General features: G+C 38.0%; 1 protein-coding gene across 6 annotated transcripts in view; it reads right to left on the minus strand.

The window, feature by feature from the left end:
- Positions 1-4,398: 4,398 nt before the first annotated feature.
- Positions 4,399-22,416, minus strand: part of CCDC141 (coiled-coil domain containing 141) — a 194,067-nt gene continuing 176,049 nt past the window's right edge. For 4 of the 6 annotated variants that reach the window (XM_041722526.1, XM_041722523.1, XM_041722522.1 and 1 more), the window contains 2 exons: positions 21,691-22,223; positions 16,511-19,277 (listed from right to left, as the gene is read on the minus strand). In XM_041722526.1, the coding sequence (XP_041578460.1) occupies positions 19,010-19,277; positions 21,691-22,223 (801 nt within the window). In that variant the 3' untranslated portion in view covers positions 16,511-19,009. Of the gene's footprint in view, positions 6,888-16,510; positions 19,278-21,690; positions 22,224-22,416 lie in introns of those variants that run through there. The other 2 variants (XM_041722524.1, XM_041722525.1) reach the window with 2 other exon arrangements.

The following is a 22,416-nucleotide window of genomic DNA, read 5'->3' on the forward strand; positions in this document are numbered from 1 at the left end:
TATTAGAGAAAAATGTTGATGACTATTTGGGGACTGACTTGCTCTGAAGCTTGCTTTAAGGGAATGAGGGCAGCAAGCTGGAGCAGATGGGCCTTTCCACCTGCCAATTATAATATTCCAGTAGCAAAAGACAGCCCAGCTTTTGGCCCTCACTTTGGTCTAAGTGTTAAATGTTTACTCTCCCATTTAAAAAGCTAAAGCATTAGCAGTAGAGTTCTACCTTTAGCAAATTCTTTACATCTTTAGAGTGAAGAAACACTTCGCACCTGCATGTGTGGTAATAGTGTGTGGTGTGGGCTGGGGATGCTCTAGAGGCTCAGAGGAAGAAAGTTATTATTCACCCTACAGTAACTACACTCATTAGAGGTCAGTGGAGTCACAGGTATAAGGTCTAATGTAGGCTTAGAAACCTGCTAAGCTTTGAGAAATAAAAAGCAGTCCTGACATCCAGGAACTCACAGCTAGGTCTTTCTGTTGAACATAAACAACTTCATGGAACAGCAGCCAAAAAAACCCAACTCTGGAACCATGATGGGTCAAGACACGGATAAAACTGCTCCATCATTTTGTCTGAACACAAACACGAACATTGCCTAAGCCACAAAAATGACCCAGCAATCCCCTCGTCTGGCTCAGGTGACTGACTGGTGCTTCTTGCTAGTTTATAGCTCTTACCTCTATCCAATCTTCCTGTCCTACAGATAAAATGAGTAAGATACTGAAACATGGACTTACCCTCTACGTCCAATCCATGGCAGTGTCTTAAACGCTCCCCAAAGTCACCTAATGCAAAGCCTAAGTCTGATCATAAGTTGTCTCTGTTCCAGTTACCAAGGTGCTCTGTGGTTCCTTTTTTGCGACAAGCGATACCCCAAAATGTTTAACCTGGTGGTCTGTGGCTGAGAGGCATGGATGTTTTATGTTTACAAGTATGTGTGTGTGTTGTGTTCACAACATAAAGCCTGGAAATATGAAGAACATGCTAGTAGTTCTGTCTCTGGGTGGTAGATTACAGGTTAATTTGATATTCTTATTTTTTGCCTATCTATATATACTCTGATTTTCTACAAGGAAGATTACTGTTGTGTATAATAAGAGGAAGAAGCTATGTAAAATAGAAATGTGACATGCAAGAGTAGAATGGAAAGACTATTTTAATAAGTCATGAACATTTTGTTCAGAAATGGAGCGCAGAAAAAGGAGTTCCCAAAGCAGGGGTTGGCTCTCCTCAGCCCTTCTAGCACCTTCTGAAAGGAGGCAGGCACAGCAAAGTCTGAAAGGCCCATGTCCACTGAACCCCCATCATATTAGTAGGATAAGCACATCAGGCCATCTGAGCCTAATGAAAATGAATTCAAACACATCCTGGCTCGGTGCTCACAGAGCCCCCTTTTGAGTGGTAATTCGGCTCCGCTGGTAGCTTGTTATATATGCAACTGATGAATAACTGAACTCTACATCTGAAACTAATGATGTACTATATGTTGGCTAATTGAATTTAAATTTTAAAAAAACCCATTGTCACAGTTTTAAGCAGTGATTAGTTTCAGCAACATATCATCTGTCACATTAATGAATGCTGATAGATATTTTTTATTGCTTTTGTTTCCTCTTTGGAATTTTTGGTTTCCTAATTTTGTAAAAATAAAGGGCTTATTTACAAATTTAAATAATAAAGTATTAAAGGCAGTGTAAAAAAATTCTTGGGACCTGCAATATATTTTTCCTTTAAAATAGATTTATTATTAAAGCCTTGAGAAATGGGATCCCTGGGTGGCGCCGCGGTTTGGCGCCTGCCTTTGGCCCAGGGCGCGATCCTGGAGACCTAGGATCGAATCCCACGTCGGGCTTCCGGTGCATGGAGCCTGCTTCTGTCTGCCTCTCTCTCTCTCTCTCTCTCTATCTCTCTGTGTGACTATCATAAATAGATAAAAATTAAAAAAAAAAAAAGAAAAAAAAAGCCTTGAGAAATGATGTCACAACTGAAAAATCTAAGTGATGCTTAAAACAGTGACTCCATTTATGTTTAAGAACCATAATTTGATAGGCCTCACATCTTTCTCACTTTGAAAATTAGCTAGTTTTAGAGCATTTTAAAAAACTAATAGATTTTATTTTTTAGAGAAGTTTTAAGTTTACAGCAATATTGAGCAGAAAGTTTTGAGAGCTCCCATGTATTCTCTTTCCACACCTACAATTTTCCTTATTATTAACATCTTGCATTAGCATAGTGCATTGATCCCAATTGATAAGCCAGTATTCCAGATACTGCGGTGTGGAATCATATGTCTTTCCTGGAGGTGGGCAGGTTCAAAGCATTCCAGGAATGTTGGAATTTTGTCTAGTACTAAAAAAGAAAAATACATTTGAAATTGCTGATAAAAGGCACACATGTGCAATATTTAAAATGTGTTCATTTTCAGAAGCATTTATAAACAACGTCAATTTTTTTTTACTGCAATCTCACAATCTTCTAACATCTACCAACACCAACAGTTTCCTGAACTAAAACCAAAACAAAACAAAACAAAAAGCAAAAGTAAAGCCCAAACCCATTAAGCTGAATTTATCTGAAGAATGAAGTCATCTTGTTATACTCTACTTTCCTCACATATAAGGGGGAGAGAACGACCTGATAGGAGGGGGACCTTTTTCTTAAGCTACTAAATTTCTATGTTCTCCGGGGGATCAAACAGCAAAGGGTTTCCAAAGTAAAAAGCCATATTCTTGGAGAATACACCATAGATACAAATTTCAACAGAATTGATATTGATGATATTTAGAACCAAGTAAATAATCTTTGATTGCAAGATGGATCCAGATTTTGCATCTTTTTTTTTTTTTCAATAAAATATCAGGAGAATGTAGACTCCAATCAGATGAATTTGTGGGCTTCTATTTGATATATTTGATTAAGCATTATCATTATCATTAAACTGGGAGGTGATATGTCAGAAATTTAGCTCTCATAACAAATTTTTTAAACTAAAACAATGTAGTAATCTACCTAGGATAGGAGCAATCCATTTAAGAAAAAAAACTGATAAAGGATAAGGCTAAATAATGAAGTAACATTTTGTGAAGTCCACATTAATTGGTGGATTTTATTTTCCAAAGCGCCAGTGTTTGATCCTGACCAAGGCCAGGCTAACTTGTATTTTTAGAACAGTGATGTCCAACCAGAGATGATTTTATGCTGGGGATATTTGGCAATAGCTGGAGGCATTTTTGATGGTCACATCTGAGGTGGGGCATGCTAACAGTGGCTGGTGGCTGGGGGCCAGCAATGCTGCTAAACATCCTGAGATGCACGGGATAGCCACCCTCAAGTGTTTATAGTGCCAGGATTGAGAAACTCTGCCTTGGAGGAATATACCAGGAAAACCACATTTTTCTTTATTTCTCACTAACTTCAATAAGTATATAGATACCCTATGGAAGGCTCTTCTCAAAACCCAAGCAAAATGGAATGCTCACATAGAACTTTCTGGTCAATGTGCACATCAGCTGGAAAGATTTTAAAACATGCTATTACAGTAAAAAGCATAAGTGGAATATATTTATTGCATATGTTGAGTAAACATATCGGTAAGTATATTTCCCAAGTAAAGCACACCAGCGATACCCCCTTGCTCATCTGATACGTCATAGGACACTAAGACATGATTTACTGCGGTTGGTACTCTATCACAGGGTAGCTGTTTAGAAAGATGTAGTGACTTCCTTTTGAAACTATAGCTGCTGCTCTGCCCTCTGGCTCACTTTGAAAATTGGTGGTTCTGAAAGCTTAAGATACTATTTTTACTCTTTTTATTTGGCCAGGACTTGTGCAACTAGGTTCCTGCTTCTCATTTTCCTTGGCTTGGTCACACTGGTGGAGAATGAATGTGTGTGTGTAATGTGTTTAGGACAAGGGGAGGGGTTGTATTTTCCTCAGACGAGGCTCGGATAATTTCTCTTTCAGGATTAGCTTCTCTCGGAAAACCAGGATTTATAATTTCACAAAATCAGATTTTCCTTTCAGGTATGTATTCTTAATTAAACATACAACAACCTCTTCCTTTAAACACCTGAAGAAGAAGGAAGGTGATATTTGAATATGAAGGGCACTAAAAAATATCTAGGCCTAAGTTCAATTTAGAAGAAAATTATGAAGTGCTCTATTTATAATTAGTCTAGACGCAATAAGAAGATATCATTTTAAAAAGTGACTTAGGGCACCTGGGTGGCTTGGTGGTTGAGCAACTGCCTTCGGCTCAGGTTGTAATCCCAGGGTCCTGGGGTCGAGTTCTGCATCGGGCTCCCCAGAGGGAGCCTGCTTCTCCCTCTGCCTGTGTCTCTGCTTCTCTCTCTGAGTCTCTGATGAATAAATAAATAAAATCTTAAAAAAAAAAGTGACTTAAACACAGGTGTCTCTTCCTGAAAATGAGAGCTGAAGTTGATCAAAGTGAAACTAAACAATATATCTTAGAGAAAACATGAATTTATACGAACCATGCAGAAGCAAGCATTAGAATATGTGAAAGTTTATTTCAAAGACATTACAATAGAAAAATAATTTGACTTCATTTCAATATAATGAAGATTAAAATTTTTAATTTGCCTGAGCCTGGTACTGAGCTTTTCTTTAGGGAACATATTTCTTTAGGGCAGAAAAGATATGAACGGGCATGTTGATAACACTGTTTAGGGTGCTACAGTCCCGAGGTCATCCATGTATGAAGTGCTTCAAGATTCCACACGCTAAACATGTTGAAATGAATTTTTAGGTTCTATTGTGCCACTATGCATATTTATACTCATTCTACACAAGAAGAACCTTCAAGATGTCATAGAATGTCACAATGTCATAGAATGACAAGATGTATTGGTAACTTTCTCTTTTCTAATACAGAGATATTTTTTCATCAAGTACTATGTGTGATATTGTTATTTTATTATTCAAACGAGTTATCATGCCTGCACTAAAGGGCTTTGACACTGGGACTTTTGGAGGTTGAATAAGAGCCTGAAAGGTTTCAGTTTTTAGCTGACTCTATTCAGAGTCCTACAGCTCCGTATATTTTTTTCTTCTCTGGTGAATAAAGAGAACATTTTATGACCACCAAGGAGCGTACTATTCCCACCAAAGAAAGCTCTTATCTGCTTATTGCTTCCCAGGGAATTTTCTTTAAATTTTATCCTAAAATTTAGCTGGCCTCTTGATCACTTGGCCCCCAAAATACTGAGTCCTTGGTAATGTCATCTGCCAGTTCTAATGAGAAAATCAAGAATGTACTTGTGTGCTTAACATCCCTTAGAGATCAGTGAGTGCTGGAGGCACTTTCAGAGATGGTGTAATTTATATCATTATTCACAGGCAAGGAACATGAGGGGCAGAGCTTTTAGTTGCTTAAGTCCTCAGAGCCATTCTGTAACAGAGCTAGGATTAGAATTTAGGTCTTCAGCTCTTTAAAAGAGTAACATTTAAGAGGAGTAATACGAAATAGCCTGTACCTTTAAAACAAGCGTTCATTTTCATATAAATGCAAGATGATTAAAATAGGCTGAAATGCATAATGTGTTTTATAAAATCAGTGTTCCACTATTTTAAGAAGCATTATTTAAGGATTTCAATTAAGTGTAAAAATGTACATGACAACCTCAACAAAAAAAGCCTATGTTTATCCAATTTAAAGAAGATTCAGATGCCTGTAGGTTTTTCGGAGCAGCATTAATAGAGGGGCTGAGTTTAATCTACTTTATCTCCAAATGACAATTCTAGATTAGACATGTAAAGTCATATCTATCATTAAAAAAAAATGTAAGGGAACCTTGGTTCTAATTTATTTCTGATAATGTACACAGCCAATGTCAATGTCCTATAATTTAAGTACCAATAATACTCATTTTAAATATGTGTCAATGTTGTTAAAATAGACATATGAATTTTATATTGCATATGGAGTCATTATGCTAATAACATGAATAACAAAGTTTCCTTGGTAATCTCTATTTACATGAATGGCAGTGGTAGATAGTAGTCTTCTAAAAATTAGATTAATCACTTATATTGCACAGTATTTAAGTGAGCACACTGTCACTCAAGTTTTTAGGTCATTTGAAATAGTATACCCTGGGAACTCAGGTTAAACTTTCCATAGAACATTTAATGTTGGCATAGGCTTGTTGGCTATTTATGCTCATTGGTGGGACATATAAATCTGAGTCTAACAGCAAGTAGTTTCTGATCCCCCGCCCCCCAACACACACACAAGGAGTCCTAAATAAAGAGAATATTTTTTCTATTCTGAATAAACCTTTGGCATATTTTCAAACAGACAAGCACTAAGCCATTATAATATGCCTGACCTGCTATGGCCCTATCAGACTTGGTTGAGCAGCACTATGGGTTTGGAATATAGTTTTTTTTTATTCTTCTGGTACCTTCTGGTTTTGCAGAGCTCATGGTGGCATTGCCTAAATCCTACACGTCATCAAAATTTTCTGATTAAACATGTGATACATAATCTGAAGTCATTTTCAAACATAACCACTCTCAGAGCAGTCTGTATTACTCTTAACTTCTTTTACTATTTCTTCTATAGAAATCTGTCAATCTACCTCAGTGTTTCTATGGAAACCAATGTTGAATTCTTCATTTTGAATCTTACAAATTTGGAGCACAGATGTAACCAGTATGAGATTATTGCATTCAAGGTTTGAACTCTTTAAAACCCAAGGTATTTTCTAAAACAGTGTTTCTTGAACATTGATATGCATGAAAATGACTTGAGAATCTTGCTAAATTGCAGTTTCTGTTTCAGTAGGTGTGGACAGAATCTGAGGTTCTTCGTTTTCAATAAGCTCCCAGGTGATGCTGCTGCTGCTGGTTCTCTGTAGCAAGGCTTTAAAAGACAGCAGATAAAATCAAGCAGTTGACTTACAGCAGCTTATGTTTTAGGCTATGTAGTTCCATAGCAGTTGTGAACGATACTTTTCTCCTACTTTATATTAACTCTTTACTTAAAGAAAACAAGGTATAAAAGGGTTGGTGGCAGCCAAATGTAAATACACAATGGAGAAATGTTCCTTTTTTCTATCAATCTGAAATTTTGCAGATTGGCTCACACATGCTAAATCTGAGAGGTTTTTATCACAGTGTCTGCATACTAACCTGGAGGAAACTTCCCTGAAGCTAGCCCAAGGATTCTCAGGGTCGGTCCTGGTGGAATGGTCATATGGAGACTCTGAGGAGGCCCGGGATGACTTCCTGCAGCAAGTCTTTGTTTTTTGTTGTTGTTGTTGTTTTGTTTGCTTGTTTTTGTTTGTTTTTGTTGTTTTTTTGCAGCGAGTCTTTGTAAGACTTTCTGAGGACAACCATTATGGGCAGAGATACAACTAGATGCATTCATATATGAGTTTTCTAGGTACACATGGATGTGCATGCATATGTGTATGTTTACTTCAAAAGAGAACAGAGAAAGAAGGAGGAGGATACTTAAAAAAAAAATAAAGAACCCAACACCCCAGACACACGATTGTAACTGGGTTTGCATTTCCCCTTCAGCACCACAATGGTTCCCATCCTTCATCCCATTTGTCATTACATAATATTGTTATAGTTACTGTTTGTCGTCTTGTCTTTACCATATCACCTGTATATTGTGTTAAATAATATGTCCTGTTTGTGTCTGACATGGAATTCCATTTCAGTGAATTTCATGAACCTGAAAAATATTTAATGTGACCATTGGAATAAATTATCTATGCAGCATAAATTAGTGACTTAATGCCTGGCAAAGCAAACTTGCTATTATTACATCTCTCCTAAACATTTTCTCCTTAAAATCAATGACATGGCAAGCAAGTATAGGAGAAATGAATTCAATAGCTAGTGCTTTTTCCATAGAGAAAGGTTATGTTCATTGATGGGGCATATAATTCTGGGTGTAACTGCAAGTGGTTTCTGATTTTTTTGCCCAAAGGACTTTTAAATAAAGAGCATATTTTTTCCCATTCAGAATAAACCTCTGGCATATTTTCAAACAGACAAGCACTTTATAATATGCCTGGCCTGCTGTGGCCCTGAGAGACTTAGTAGGGCAACATTCTCAGTTTGGAACACAGAAGTTCGCTACCTTTCAGGTACCCCTTCTGCAGAGTTCTTGGTGGTGTTGTCTAAATCCCACACATCATCAGAACTGTGTAATTAAACATGTGATGCCTAAATCCGAATTCATTTTCAAACAGGACTCTATCACTCTCAGAGTATTTGCTTGTGAGAAATCAGTAAATTTGACTTTAGAAAACTGTCTTCACTTGCTTTGATTACTGTCATGTTATAAAGCAGATCACTATTCTACAATGGGATGTTAAATAGGAGTACATTCCCTATCAAATATTAAACACCATGATGATTTTTCCTCTTGAATTGAGCAATTGCATTAATTAAAAACATTTGTGAGACAATATTTATACAAGGATAAACATCCCTTATCTGCAAGAGGCTGAATGAAATAATCAGATTAAATGTATTACTTCTACAGAAATTTAATGTTGCATTATATTTTAAGGAGCTCCCAGTAGAGCAAAGAAACAGGTAAGCAAATTCTATTGTTTCTAAGTACTTACTAGACATAATACACATTTCATTATCCACATGCATAAACCATTAGCAGTAAAAAAGAAATGAACACACAAAACATTGGTTCTTGAAATAATCACATATGCTTTAAGAACTTTAGGAAATAAGCTAGAGAAATCCACCTTTACAGATCATATTCAGTACTTCACATGGAAAATTCAAATACAGTAGCCAATGGACTAAAAAAAAAACCCTAACAGCAGCTTCTTGAGCATGATTTATGATAGTACATTTAAATAAAAGTCACCTGTAAGTTCTATTTAGAAATAACTCTTTTAGGACTGCTACCTATGAGGAATGTAAGTGGATTTATATTTGAAGTTGATAGATGTAAATACAGATCTGAATAGTATTTTCCTGTTTTGATCCACTATCTGGGAATTCTGTTTGAAATACACAAGTTTTTAATTATACATTTATAAAACTGGATTTGGGCTGAGTATTTTATCTTATAGGATGCATATAAATACTTGTCTGTATTATTCCAGGCTAAAAAAAGAAAAGTCTGTTTCTTCATTAACTCTTGGTCATCAGTTGGTCATAGTACTGGTTCCATCAACATGAAGTGTTTTTTTTTTAAGCTCATTACATCATGCATCACCTGGGCACTTTATATATTACCTAATTCATACAGATAAGAACTCATAGTAACAAGTAGGTACACACCACACACACACACACACACACACACACACACACACACCCCACTTGTATGGTGAAAACACTTGAAATGGTTTTTATTAATTCACAATGACATGTGACATGTTGTGCTATATAACCGTGTTTGAGACAATCAATGATAATTTCTCACATCTAAAGAAACCATATAGATATTCCTAATTATAAGGTTCCCTGTAAGATATGTTCCCTGTGACGGATGGGCCAGATAGGTTAGATGTCAGAGCACGGAATGGGACTCATATGCCAACAAAACTAGGCCCTGTAGCTCAGACTGTGGTCCTGACTTGCACATGTACACTTTCCATGATACATTTTTAATTGTAATAGTAAATTAATATTTGTTCAAATATATGTGTTGCCATAGGTTTGAACAACAACTACAATGAGTTCTCTGCTTGAATATCCATTTCTAAGTTGTGGATGGGATCTTAACAGTACTTCATTGTTTATATAGTTATCTTTACAAAGCTTTTGATAAAAAACAATTTCAGTACTTGGCTTTGTGGAACTTCAGCTGGTTTTCTTTTAAGTGATAAAGTATAATACCATTCTGTTTTATATGACCAAAAGTCACCTTCAAGAACATGGAAATAAAGAAAGCACTTACAGTTAACATTTAGAAAATACAAAAGGATTAGTTTCATTGAAGTTTCCAATTAATGTAGGTGCCAAAGTAGTCATTTGTATTCTACCCCTCAATTAATTAGTAGACCAAGATATGATTTTATAGAACTGATTACTTTTAAAGGTATAACACAATGTCTGACATATTTTAGCTCTGGGTTCCATCAAAAAGTCTTAAAAAAAAAAAAAAGTCTTAAAAAATATACTAGCAGTATGAGCTCACCCTTGCTGATAGTAAAGTACTAATCCATGAAAGATACCTTCACTCTTGCAGTGTAGCGGAGTACCAGCTAATAAATCGTCCACTCTGGGATTTGATGTCAGAGGCTAAAAGGGCTCTTTTTCTTCTAATATTAAAATTGCTGTTGTTGAAGAAAGCTAAGCTCTACAATGGTATAATTACAATGTCTTTCTAATTTTTCTCCTTTGGTCTGTTGATAATGAGAACAGCCAGCAAATGATCAAATTTGATTTATGTTCCACATCAAGTATCCCCTTGCTCTGGTGAGCATCATCTTCTTCAAATAATTTATCTCTTTCGAAATCCCCAAAATATCATAGAAAGCTGTAGGAAAAATCAAGTGTGAAATATTGCAAGTAGATGACAAATATCCATGATGTCTGTAAAAAAATTTATGGAAAAGGGACAAATTTATGTTGCCTGCCCTTATCCCTACCTCTGAAAATAATTGATTCACTGTGATTCATTTGTTGCTAACTCCCTGCCTTTTTCCCAGATGTAGTTGTTGCAGACCTGCTTCTGATAAACTTGCGATGCTCACTAATTGGTTCCAAGAGTTTTTGGTAGATTCATTGGGATTTTTCTACATAGAAAATGATGCTGTCTGCAAATAAAGATAGTTTTATTTCTTCTTTTCCAAACTGCAAAACTCTTATTTTCTTTTCCTGTCTTATTCACTAGCTAGGACTTTCAGTACAATGTTGAGTAAGAGTTGTGAGAAGACCTTTTACATTCTTCCCAATCTTAGGGGCAAAATGTCCAGTCTCTTGCCATTAAGTATGATATTAATTATAGGATTTTTTTAGATGATCTTTATCAAATTGAGGAAATTTCTTCTGTTGCTAGTTTTGAGAGTTTTTTTAAGTCATCATGAACACATGCTGAATTTTGTCGAATGTTATTCCTGAATCAGTTGACATAGCATGTGATTTCTTTTGCCTGTAGATGTGGTGGATTGCACTGATTGATTTTTGAATATTGGACCAGCCTTGCATACCTGGGACAAATCCCACTGGTGCATATAATTTGACTTCTGCATTGTCGTACTTGACTTGTTCGGAATGTTCGTGACTATATTCATGAGAGATATTGACTATAGTTTCCCTTTCTTTTAATATCTTTACCTGATTTTAGTAGAAGGACGATTCTGATCTCATGGAATGAGTTTTAAGTATTCTACTTCTATTTCTTGAAGAGATTGTGGTGAATTGGTATTATTCCTTCCATAAATATTTGGTAGGTTTACCAGTGAAACCATCTGTGCATAGAACTTTCTTTTTTGGAAGTTTACTAATTATTGATTCAATAGCTTAAATAGATATTGGGTGATTCAGGCTATTTCTGCTTCTGTGAGCTTTGGTAGTTTATATTTTTCAAGGAATTGATACATCTCATCTCAGTTATCAAATTTGTGGGCTTGGAGTTTCTTATAGCATTCCCTCATTAGGCTTTTAATATCCAACAATCAGTATTGAGGTATTTTTGTATATTCCAAAATATTTAAAATTTTCTTTTTATTTTTGACACATGTGCTATTTAGAAGTGTACTGTTTAGTTTCCAAATATTTGTGAATATTTTCTAGCTATCTTTCTGATGTTTAATCCTGTTCTAAGAACATGCTTTGTATGATTACTATTCTTTTAAATTTAAGTAAGGTGTGTCCTATGGGCAAGAATATGGTCTATCTTGGTGAATGCTCCCTGTGAGCTTAAGAAGAATGTGTATGTAAATTGGATCTAATTGATTGATAGTGCTCTTTAGGGTCATATATATCCTAATATTTAGGTGTTAGTAGTACCATCTATTGAACTCTCTTCTTTACACTGTGTCATACCGCACCTTCATCCTTTGGTTCACATTTCTAACCATGGCTTCCCTTTGTCTTTCTTTCTTTTTTTTTTTTTTTCTTACCAAAGAAAGACTTGAATGGACTTTTCTAGAACATGGTCCTTGTGTTGGTTTCCTGATGCAACTATGACGAAGAACCATACACTGGGTTGCTTAAAACAACAGAAATTTATTCTTTCTCAGTTCTGAGGGTTAGAAGCCCAAAATCAAGGCATCAGCAGAAACATGAGCTCTCTGAAGTCTCTGGGGAAGAACAGTTTAGTGTCTCTTCTTGTTCCTTATGTTATAATCTCTGGTGTTGCATAGCTTGCAGAAGCTGACAATGCCAACAATCTCTGTTTCTTTTATCACATGGCCTTTTCCTGTGTGTCTCCCTTGCCTCCATGTCTGTTATGGTCTTCTTATAAGAACACAAGTCACTGGGTTTAGGGCCACCCTGACGCTATTCAGTCCAGTCCAGTCCTCTACTTGGGTAACAAAAAATATCATGCGGACACATTTTATTGCGGTCTCTCACTCCCTCCCAGGGGCTCCCCACGTGCATTCATTTCCTGAATCTATGGGAAATTCACAGTGAGAGGGAGGATGAAACCCACAGCTGACACATCACCCTGATGTTTGGCTATTTTCCCCTTCCTGTCCTACATTCTGCAACACTTAGTGGAAGAGAGCATACAACTCTTCCAGATTCGTGCATATCCCATTTCCTCACAAGAATTTATTTTTTTTCTTATTTAATCTGATAACTGAGACCAGGATATGATGAGAAATTCTATTACTCCTTTGAGAGTAATAGAAATGATAAATATTCATTTCAAGAGGCATCTTCTGGAGCTACATTAACTGTAATCAAAGGTAGGCCTCTGGGAGTTGATGTGGCAATGGCTGCAAGAGAAGACACTTTGGAGCAGATGGGCATTTTAGCCTTTCCGATCCTGCCAGGTAACTGGTTTCCTACTTTTGTCTCCATTTCTAGTGGCCCTGTTTGCCAATAGCTTGTTTGCATGTGGGTTTGAATTATACTTATTGCAAAGAAAGGCTCTCTGGCATCATGAGAATAATATGGGTTGGAGACTATTCACCATGAATAAATTATGTTTCTTTTTATTTCACCCTTTGAATTTTTATCTTCAAAAGATTTCATTATATTATTTTTAATGCTAACAGGAGACAAAAATACCATTTCGTAGTTGTTTGGATCAATAAGGTTCTTGGAAAAGAACAGTTGTTGAATGTCAAAGGGAAAAGTTTATTTTATTAGCTAGCTCTGGAGCGGTTATTTCACAAGTATTGATATTTAAGTGGGTCCTAAATGGGAAAAGCCATAGCAGGGAGCCATCTGAATACAGATTGAAAACGTCAAAATATGTAACTATTACTGCTCTGGTTTAAAGAAAACTCAGGTTGGATAAATGTTTTCCAGCTATTTCTGTGGCTAAAACATATTTCAATTTCAGCCAGTCTTTATTGTGCTAATTAGAAATATATGCACACCAACATTCTTGTCTATACAACTCTTTGTATTCCTTTGTCCTTTAGGGAAAATGGGGTGTTAATTTTATGATATAAAAAAAGAGAATCCAAAGAATTGGATTTGCCAGGTCCTGGCTTATACAAATGAAACTGCCATTAAACAGCAGAAATTGCTATGTGGCCAAACACTCAAACTCCAGGATCAAGAATTTGTTCATCTGGAGGAATGTCATGCATCCAACCTTCACCACTGCTTCTTGGGTTGATGATGTTCTATAAACTCTCACCAACATAAGGAGCAGTGATGTGGGGATTCATGGGTAAAAGCCAAATTAGCAGCTTTGTGCTTTCCATTTTAAGGCTGAATTCATACACAGCTGATAACATTCAAATCTCATCTCATGTAATGAGAGCAGAGAAAATGAATTGTTGTTGCTTTAAGCAGGACACTGTTTCATTTAGTGAATGCAAATCTTTTGGCTCTTTGATACAGTTCAAGATTCTGCTAATGGAAAACAGTCTGTCATGCTTTGGCATATGCATTGACATGCACAATATCAGAGCATACTAGGAGGATATATTTTATCTTGTTTCAAATAACTTATTTCATGGACACACTTAAAATAATGTACATACAACAGGAATGTCAAAAGCTTCAGATGGCGATTTCTAGTAGGGAACCATCATAAATAAAAACAAAACAAGTGGAACAAGATGCAATATTTTTTCCTTTGTTCATTTGGAAATCAAAATCTAAATTCTTGGATTTGGCTTAATATTTACACATATGAATGAAATGCTCCTTGCAAATAAGCTCTGTACACAACCAGATAACTGAGATTATTGATTACTATAATAAAACACTGATAAGTTGTGTAGTGTTCTGAAGACGTACATACATTCTGGCTTGGCATTTTGGACATAGTCATTGTAGTATGCCTACAATGACTTCATGACTAGAAACTGATTCTGATTGGCCAACATCCATAATAAGAAAGAATAATCAGGTAACAAATACATCTTTTCTTTTTTAACATTCTCCCACCCCCTCTCTCCAGAAAAAGAAAGAAAAAACCAAGCTAGATTTATCTTTGCTTACCTCTAACAACAATTCAAAAAATATTTTTGAGTATAACTATGTCTTAGGTGCTGGGAGTATAATGATGAACAGGGCTGTCACAGAGCTGGCCGACAAATATCTCACATTCTAGCCAGAGGAGACAGATGTTCAAACATGCAATTTCAATGCTATGTATCAAGGGACATGACATGGGCAGCTCAGGTGCTGACAACACATGGCAGGAACATCTACACTGGACTTGATGGGTCAGAAGGCTTCCTGGGAGAAGGTGTGTCTCAAACAGACCAAGGAGGATATGCAGGAGTTAAGCCACATAAAGATAGGTGGTGGTGAGGGATGGCTTCCCCAAGTATGTTCCTAACCCCTCCTGGTTGGCCCAGATGAACAGCAAGGGAGTAGATGCGGGGATTCAGTGTGATGGCAGCTGGTGTCAGGATGCAGAGCTGGAGAAATCCCCTGAGCAAATGCCTTCCAAACATGAGGAGTCCTCACCAGCCTGCAAAACTGAGGGCTCACAGGGAAAGACTATCAGGACTGGGGAACTGAACACAGATGAAGAAATGACCAGGAAGGATGAGACTGAGGAGGAGGAGCACGAGAACTTCAAGAAGTGTGCAGATATTCAAAAGTCTGTGACCAGCATCAAGCAGACATCCCTGAGCAACTTCTCAAGTGGGAGCACAGGCTATTTAGTGAGGAAAAATGCTGCCTCGAACACTGTACTTCTTAAGGATTCAGAGGACTGTGACTTCGAAGAGGAAGCTGAAGGTGAAATGGAGGAGCTAGACTGCCTCTTTGCAGAAGTTAGTCCACTGGGCCCTATGGCCTCTTCAAAAGGACAGATTTATCACAAGGCTGGCAGGATCATCCGGATGCCACCCGAGTGCTGTCTCCCTTCCCAACTTCTTGTGTGGCCCACCAGAAATAAGAACAGGTTAAAGCATGGAGAATATGAGAGCATCCCTGTAGTGTGCAAAGTGACGGGACAGGATGGCCGGTTCCGAGGGGAATGTACCACGGCCATGCAGAAGGGGTTGGAGTCCAAGAGAGCCTCTCATAAGTCCTGGGAACGAAACAGATTGCTGTGTTCCAGTTATATAGAAGAGCTAAATAAGTGGTGCATCATCATGATGGTATAGATTTAAATTAAGAAAGCGATCATACCAACAAAAAGAAAACGTGACATTATAAAGTCTTTGGAATTAAATAAAACAGCAAATAAATTGAAAAAAAAAAAAAAAAAGATAAAGATAAAGATAGGTTAGACTATAGTAAGGGAGTTCTAGGAAGAAAGGACTGGAGAGAAGAAAGAACATGAGAAGTTAAAAACCTGAAGTAAAATTTCACTTTCTGGGGGGATCAGAAGAGATGGAACAGAGATTGGGAAGGGGAGGCCAGGTACTAAAGGGCTCTGTGTATCACTTGAAGAAATTTAAACTTGAGTGAAGTGGTTAGAAGGTTCTTGCAATAATCTGCTTTAAGGCTGCATCTTGATTATAAGTGATGGTTAGCATTACTGAATGAAATAACCAATCATTTACTGCTTCTTTTCTGAAGGTTTTAGATATTTTAGAATACAGAGAGATTTGAATGGAAGGGTTCCTGCAGTAAATTTCTCTTGGAATTGAATGTGAAAAAATTTTTACTGCCAAATATTTACATACTTTTTATAAAATATTCAGAACTGGAAAGCTCAATGATTTTGCCTTTAAGGAAGCTCAAAACACATTTTGTGTTGTGTTTCTTCAAGGTGTCAAGTACATGTTCCTTCTAATCTTCTTTGTCATTCACATTTTCTTGTTGAGAATTTTTTTAATATTATTAACTGTCCAGAATTTTCTCTAGAAGAAATGGGCATAAACTATATATATATATATATATATATATATATATATATATATATATATATATATGACATCATTTTTATATATATATGTCATATATATATGACATCATTTGAATTTCCTAGGTTTTTATTTAATAAATAATTTTAGTTCATACTTTTTTAAGGAGAATTCTTTGGTCAAGGCAGAAATCCTAGTAAAAGGAAAATCACACTTAAGTCTTTGGAATAAAAATACAACTAGAAGAATAACTGAATAGCTAATTACTCTTCACTACTGTGGAAATCACTAGATAGTCAACTGATAATCCAAAAGAATTGGTAGCTAGATAGGTAGGTAGGTATGAAAATGGATGGAGAGATGACCAGATAGATAGATGGATGGATGTTTGGATGGGCAGATAGACTGATATATAGACAGACAGCTGAACTATATCTTAAATATCAGCACAATGCTTTTTCCCCAATATTTGAGCTCTAGGTGTGTGTTCATACATGTGTATATATACATATATTTGATATATATGTCAAATACATATTATATTTGGTATATGCATCAAATATATCAGGGGTTTATACCTTATTTAGTCATATGCCATGGATGGATAGAGATAACTATCCATCTATTTAGATGGATAGATCCCAAAGGATTAGCCTTTAACTGGCAACATGTAAAGCAAACAAGCAACCCCCATGCCCTAACAACCTGAAGCCACAAATTCAACCAAGTTGACAAAATGGGAAGGGAGGTCTTACTAAATTAAAAAAGAGACAGAGAGTGGGAAAAGAACTTGTTACCTCATTTTGCCTGCCTGCCCTCTTTGGACATGAATAGATTTTACTATTTAGTTTCAACATGGAAATAGCAATTAGGCAAAATATGTTAAATATTTGAAAATGGACAAAAAGGATAGGAAACTTAAGAGACTATGAGTTTCCTAGGACATCATGTACATAAACTTTAAATAGGTTTCTGTCAAAATCTGGAAGGAAATTAAGAGATTTAATTGTTTAATTAAAATGATACACAGAAAAAATATGTTAACTTTACTCAAACACACATTTCATATATTCAGATAACATTCAGTAACTTTTTAATATTAACTTGAATATATTACTTTAAATATTTTTGTATTGTAGACAGTCTCGCAGCAACATGATGAATTTCTTCCCTTCATCAAAAATCTATAATAAATTATGCTTTCAACTAAAGATTTTGCCCTACCATGACAAGACTGTTTAAAACTTAAAAACAAATGCTTCTCTCATTTATGTTTATTTTTAAAAGGAACCAAAAAAAGTCTGCTTTTCTAAATAATATATTTCAGAAATGCATAGAACATTCTTCAATATTACAGTGATAATTATAAGAAAAGGATAGAATTCACCTTATTTTGTCTTATTACACACTTTTTCCCCTTAGATAATACTAAATGCATCCTTCTAGTTTCAATTTCAAGTCTTTGAAAAAGACGTAGTCTTAAGAAATTAGAAAGGAATTTAAACCCCAATTCATAAAACATCATCTTCCCACCTGAGAAAGGTTGGAAATCACAGACTAATAAATACCACTCCTTTAATATTCTAAAGAAACAGCATCTGAACAAGAATAGTGGGCAGAAAGCAGTGTAACGATAAATCGCATCAAACGATGTAATCCCTCTCAGCCTTCATAGGATGCTTTCCATTTTCCAAATCTTTATAAGACATGAAATCACTCAATTGCCCGAGAGGTAGATGATGAACCCATTTTTCCAAATGGGAAACTGAGGCACTGAGTTGTCTTTACCACAGCCTGTAAAAAATGGTCAGCAGCAGAATCAAGATAAGATGCAGGACAAAGGTCGCTCAAAACGTGACAGTGGCACGGCAGGAATTATGTTGGTCCATCTACAGCTTGTGCTCTGTTTTGCTCTATGACGTGCACCGCTGCTAGAAGTTTGAAACTCCATCTGAAGTCGACAGCACATCTATTCTCCATTGTGAAACCCCGTGAGATCAGCATGAGGAATGATCATCTACAGTGGCCTCCTCAGACTTAGGAGGGTTGGATAGGTTGAAACTACATAGAATGTATTTCAACAAATGAGATCAAGACATGAAACACAAAGAAAGGGCAGCTTATGCAATAAGGTAAATGGCAGCTTCACTTCAATATTTCTACTGTTATTCTACAAAGAGATGTTTATGAGTACAATTAAAAACACATTATCAAGCAATTGGATTTGAAATTTAACTCACATCTCTCTGCTGACGTGAGCAGCAGAGAGATGTACATGCTCTTACATGTGGAGGGACTAAATATAGTGTGATTTCACTGGGCTTTATATTGAACACATCTCTTTCTAGAATACAAAAATGTATGCTTATCCTCTACTAATAATTTACCAGGCTCCTCAAGTATACTGAAACGCTAAAGAAAATGTGATTATTTCACTGAGCAGTGTACTAGCCAAACAAACAAGATGGCCAGAGTGGGAGTAGACTTGGAAGAGAGATGCAGGAAGATGTGGGAGATGCAGGAAAATAAACAACTCCGGTGTCATTCTTTAGGCTCGTGAGAATGATGTCTGGGGGTGCCAACCCCGCAGTCACTGCGTGAGTACCCAGTACATTAGGGACACACTGATATAGATGACACACAGTGTTATCCAGTTTATTCTTGTGATTGGCGGCCTGTGGTTACCTGTCACGTGGAGGATGACATTGGAAGAGAGAATGCCACTAGAGTTTTGGGCCCGAGCCACATAGAGGCCTGCGTCTGCCTCACATACCTTTGGAATGAACACCGAATGTCTTGTCTCCTTGTGTAAAACCTGTAAGTGCCCATCTGCAGACAATTTCTGGCCCTTCTTGTACCTGAAGCAGAGAGTCAGTTTTGAAAGTCAGGATCACTGTATATTCACATCATTTCCAAGTTCTAAAAACCATTGCAAACAAGCCCATTACCACTGAGATATTCTCTTTCTAGTGTTAGCAGGAACTTTACAGCTACCACAGATTCCAATGGGGCTGTTCAATCTTCAAGCAGAGATTGGAGACTTGTGGCCAGAGAAATGCTTGATTGGGTCAGACTGTATTTTCAAAAAAATTGAATTTTTTGACAACATTTAACAGTTGGAATATTGCATGTGAAAATTCAGATATCCTACTCCTAAAAAAAAAAAAAATCCCAGAACAGGGTGCCTGCCTGGGTCAGTTGGTTAAGTGTTGGTTTCCTGATTTTGGCTCAGTTCATGATCTCAGGGTCATGAGACTGAGCCCCACGTGGGACTCTGCACTGGGCCTGGAGCCTGCTCAGGATTCTCTGTCTCCCTCTGTATTCCCTCACCCCTCTCTCTTCCTCTCTAAACAAACAAACAAACAAACAAACAAACAAAAAACACAGACACAAAAACCCAGACCACCTGGTCACAGAGGGCCACCATTTGCTTATGGCAACAATTACCTACAGTGTGAAATGGCACCCCTCTGTTTGGCTTGTGTCATTCTTTCAGCCACTATGGAACAGCAGCTGTGACTTCTGGGAGTCCATATTGGAGTTAGGCTCATCCAACCCATCATATTCACCCCACAAGATCCATGTGAGAATTCCAATACATTGTTTTAGAGGAAGCTACTTACACATTTCCTAGTGAAATGAGTTCATTTAATTTTTATGAATTAATTTCATTAGAAGAAAATGATTTCTAATTATAAAAGGCATTTATATAATTGGATTATTACTGTTGATGACATGTTTCCAAAAGTTTCCTATGAACATGAGTACTTAGTTGCCTCTTTTTAGAAAGCAAATAATTTATTTTGTATATTCTCGATTCTTGTTTATTTATACCCGTATTCCTTTACCTAAGGAGTGGTAACAAACCTGAATAATTTTCTATTCCCATGGCCTCTGTGATAATTTTGCATTTTCATGGGAGTCCAAAGAATGTAGGATTCTAAGAGCTTGCTAAGTGATAATTGAGCAAAATCATCGTAAATCCAAAAGCAAGATATTTTTGCACAATATGGTGATGATTCTTCAACAATAAATACTAGCCAAGTTATTTGTTGTGTGGACAAAACCAAGAAATACTGCAGACAACGTTTTTCTTTGGGGTGAACTGGTATTTAATAATGAATAAAATATTTTCTAAATTCATAAATATGAAATTTCTGATCTATAAAAAACCATGCAATTGTAAAAACAATATAATAAAACAAAAGCACAAATGGCTGCACGGTAGCACAAATGCAGAATCTTTTAATAATAATATAATTTTAATAATATTAAATAATAATCTGAGAGACCCGAGTTTTCTCATAGATTCTTTAGTTAACCAACTCACACTTCAAGTATCATCAGTGGGCACACGCAGGAGTTGAAACTCTTAATTTAGTGTCTACTGAAATATTGTGATAAATAAATGCTATTTTACTTAGTTTAGGAGTATGAATTCAGTCTCTTATATTTATAACTTTGTTCTCAGATAAATCTACTTACAGGTGAAAAATTTCTAAATGTTTAGAAAAAACCCACGTATCGAGAAAGCGAGAACTACTTTGAAAACAACAGTGATTCAAAACCTGTTTTCTTCAGTTCACTTTCTATTAAAACAAATATGCTAAAAAATAATGACGTCTCCAGAGGGAAATCCTATTGTTCACGGCTCAGTTATTACACCACCTTTCAAAAATGGGTTTATTACCTGTCACTGGGAGCAACTGTGAAAGAAATATTTTTATTCCATCTCTCACACTGAAGACATTTATAGAAAGAAATCTTAGTGAAACAAACACAAATATCACAAAAATGATGGGTGACTCTGTTGGGAAGAGGGAAAAGATGAAATAGGCAAAAAGAAATGGGGGAATAAAAAAGCCCGATTCTTTTGTGTTTTAGTTGAATATGGGAGGTTAGACTAAGAAAATGTCATGCTTATGTGGAAATAAGCAATAGGAAAGAATTCCAACCCACAATCTTCAGAAATGTGGAATGTTAAACTAATACCAGAAAGAAAAAAGAGGAAAAGGAGCCGCACAAGAGCACAGCTAAGCTACAGTGCTTTTGGGGTTGGTTAAGTCATGATTTCACGGGTTCCCTTCGTTGCTCGCGGTGTTAGGCCTGTGCGCCTGCAGGGCCCGGCCGGGGCTGGGTGAGTCAGGCAGGGCTCAGGCTGCAGAACGTTATCAGCTGCCCCCCCCCCCCCCCCAGCTTTAAGTCCGCGCACCCAGGATGGTTTGCTCGGCCGTTCAACGCGTTTAGGACCTGTCGTTATAGGCTACCCACCAGGTCAGCGTCGGCTCGGGAAATCCTGTAACTTCCACTTCCAAAGTCACCGGAGAACCTTCGGTGACAGTTACGTTAGACAGGAGCCTGGAGAACCCGGGAGCCTGGCGGGCACGGCCGGCCCCAGCGCCGCCGGCTGCTGCGCCCTCCGCCTCCTCCCGGGGGGCCGCCGCCCGGGCGCCAGGCCGCCCGCCTCGGGGCGCGGTGAGGTCACCGGGGCCCTGCACGTGCTCCCGCGGCCCCCGCCAGCTCCCCCGGGCCGCCGCCGCGTGCACCGCGCCCCGCGTGCTGTCTGCGTGGTCCAGGTCGGCCCCTCGGCCCGAGGCGGTCCCGTGCCCCGGGCGTCCCGGGCGTCCCGGGGGCCCCACCGCCAGCTCCGCTCGGGCCCGCGGGGACGCCGTCTGCGCCGGGCTCCGAAGGCTTCCTCCCGCGGCCTCGGGAGCGGGGGCGGCGGCGGCGGCGGGGCCCGGGGGCGGGGGCGGGGGGCGCCGAGCGCGCGGGGCCTCCGCCGCCCACGCACCTGCTCCCCGCGCCTGCAAAACAGAAAAGCCAAGGCTTCGGGTGAGTCACGTTGGTGCGCGCCCCGGGGTCTCTAACCCCACCGGCGCCCGGGCCCGCGGGGGGTCAGGGCTGCGGCCGCGCGCCTGGACGCACCTGGGCGCACCTGTCCGCACCTGGGAGCACCTGTCCGCGCGCCTGGACGCACCTGGACGCACCTGGGCGCAC

This window comes from Vulpes lagopus, chromosome 11, assembly GCF_018345385.1.
Source record: "Vulpes lagopus strain Blue_001 chromosome 11, ASM1834538v1, whole genome shotgun sequence".
NCBI classification, from domain to species: Eukaryota; Metazoa; Chordata; class Mammalia; order Carnivora; family Canidae; genus Vulpes; species Vulpes lagopus.